General features: G+C 41.4%; 1 protein-coding gene across 1 annotated transcript in view; it reads right to left on the bottom strand.

Moving 5' to 3' along the window:
* LOC131984376 (collagen alpha-1(XIV) chain-like) overlaps positions 1 to 2,500 on the bottom strand; it is a 121,419-nt gene that overhangs the window by 79,426 nt on the left and 39,493 nt on the right. The window contains exon 12 of the mRNA XM_059349221.1: positions 1,369 to 1,478. Coding sequence (XP_059205204.1) covers positions 1,369 to 1,478 — 110 coding nt within the window. The remainder of the gene's footprint in view (positions 1 to 1,368; positions 1,479 to 2,500) is intronic.

Here is a 2,500-nt window from a genome sequence, read left to right as displayed (position 1 = left end):
GGAGAGGAGGAGGAGGAGGAGGAAGGAGGGGAGAGGAGGAGGAGGAGGAGAGGAGGAGGAGGAGGAGGAGGAGGGGAGGAGGAGGGGAGGAGGTGAGAGGAGGGGAGAGGAGAGGAGAGGAGGGAGGAGGAGGAGGAGGAGGAGGAGGAGGAGGAGGAGAGAGAGGAGGAGGAGGGAGGAGGAGGAGGAGGAGGAGGAGGAGGAGGAGGAGGAGGAGGAGGGGGGGAGAGGTGAGGAGGAGGAGGAGAGGAGGAGGGGGAGAGGAGAGGGAGGAGGAGGAGGAGGAGAGGAAGGAGGAGGAGAGAAGGAGGAGGAGGAGGAGGAGGAGGAGGAGGAGGAGGAGCAGGAGGGAAGGAGAGAGATGTGATCAGATAAATGAGTAAAGAATCAAACAGCTGGTCTTGATCCAGTTAATCTGAGGGAGAAACACTCTGAACAACTTCACTGGCTGCTTTACATGAGAAGGCTCTCCTCCTCCTGCTGCTCCTCCAGGTGTGATGTTTAGTGGAGCCCTCTAGTGGCAGCAGGAGGAGTAACTAACTATGATCGATAGCAACAGGAGGAGGAGTAACTATGGACGATACCGAGGCCACAAGGAGCCTGAGAGCCACAACAGAAGGAGGAGTTTCACTCAGCTGGACTGAGGAGGAGGAGGAGGAGGAGGAGGAGGATTAGAAGGAGGGAGGAAGAGGAGGAGGAGGAGGATATGACGAGGAGGATATGAGGAGGAGGAGGATTAGAAGGAGGAGGAAGAGGAGGAGGATATGACGAGGAGGATATGAGGAGGAGGATGAGAGGAGGAGGAGAGAAGGAGAGGAGGAGGAGGAGGAGAGAAGGATAGGAGGAGGAGAGAAGGAGGAGGAGAGAAGGAGATAAGAGAGGAGGAGAGAAGGGGGAGGAGGAGGAGTAAAGAAGGAGGAGGTATGTGTCCCCGTGACAAAATAAAGGTCGATGATATAATCTGAAGAACTGTCTGTGAGTCATGATTTAATTTGACATAATTGTGTCACTTCCAGGTCTCAGGTTGACCTTTGACCTTCACCTGCAGCATTTACATGTTTATTATAACTGTCCTTTATAACTCCTCACCAGGAACATTTCTGCAGTGGTTTTGCAGCCAAATCAAATAAGTAAACTGCATCTTTTCCCAGCACCTCCTGCTGGCTCTGCTGCCTCTTGTGGCTGACATGAGCATTACAACAACAAACAGAAGGAGAAAATGATCCTGATAAGAAGAAGAAACTTGGACAGATCGTTTTCCCCACATCTGTTCTTGTATCATTAACGGAGGAGAGAAACGTCTTCAGATCAGACATAGACAGTGATTTTCTTCTTCTGAAGTCTGAATGAAGCTGGAGACCTTCTGACCTTATGGAAGCTGCCGTAGAAGAGCTTTTTGATTTCGGGCCCCTCGAAGGTGACCGTCTGGAACTCTCCTTTGTAGTCGTTGTTGAAGAACGTCAGAGTTTTCCCTCCGTCTGCAGGAACAAACACAAACCACATCAACAACAACAACAACAACAACAACAACAAAACCCATCAACATAAAGTCATCTCTTCCTGCCTGGTGTCGATTCTCAGCTTTTACCTTTTACTTTTTGTTAATTTTACGTCTGTTTTGGTAATTTAGTTTCTTCTTCTTGGTAATTTTTGGTGATTTTACCTGTATTTGTTAATTTTACGCTTTTTTTTTGTTAATTTTACATATTTTTGGGGTAATTTTGTGTCTTTTTTCAGGAATTTTATGTCTTTTTTTTGGTCATTTTGTGTCTCTTTTTGGTAATTATTTATTTTTTTGGAAGTTTTGTATCTATTTTGGTAGTTTATGTCTTTGTTGTGGTAATTCTGCATCTTTTTTATGGTACTTCTTGGTAATTTTATGTCTGTTTTGGCAATTTTGTTTATTTTTTTCTGCAATTTTGTTTATTTTTTTTCTGTAATTTTGTTTATTTTTCTTGAACATTTTTGGTAATTTTACGTGTATTTGGTAATTGTACGTTTTTAATGTTAAATTTACATCTTTTTTTGGTTATTTTGTGTCTCTTTTTGGTAATTTTTCATCTTTTTTTGGCCGTTTTGAATCTTTTTTGGGGTATTTTTTGGAAGTATTGTGTCTATTTTGGTAGTTTATGTACATCTTTTATGGTAATTTTGAAAAATTTTGTTTCTTTTTTGGTAATTTTGTTTCTTTTTCTTGGTGATTTTTGGTAATTTTACGTCTATTTGGTAATTGTCTTTAATGTTGATTATACATCTTTTTGGGGTGATTTTTTTTAGTAATTTTACATCTTTTTTGGTATTTTTTTAGTCTTTTTTTGGCCGTTTTGAATCTTTCTTGGGCATTTTTTGGAAGTTTTGTGTCTATTTTGGTAGTTTATGTCTTTTTTGTGGTAATTTTGCATCTTTTTATGGTACTTTTTGGTAATTGTATGTCAATTTTGGTAATTTTGTTTCTTTTTTGTAATTTTACATGTATTTGGTAATTTTACGTCTTTTTTTG

The sequence above is a fragment of the Centropristis striata genome, chromosome 14 (assembly GCF_030273125.1).
Source record: "Centropristis striata isolate RG_2023a ecotype Rhode Island chromosome 14, C.striata_1.0, whole genome shotgun sequence".
NCBI classification, from domain to species: Eukaryota; Metazoa; Chordata; class Actinopteri; order Perciformes; family Serranidae; genus Centropristis; species Centropristis striata.
The sequence above is the reverse complement of the archived record's forward strand: the minus strand, read 5'-3'. Positions and strand labels throughout refer to the sequence as shown.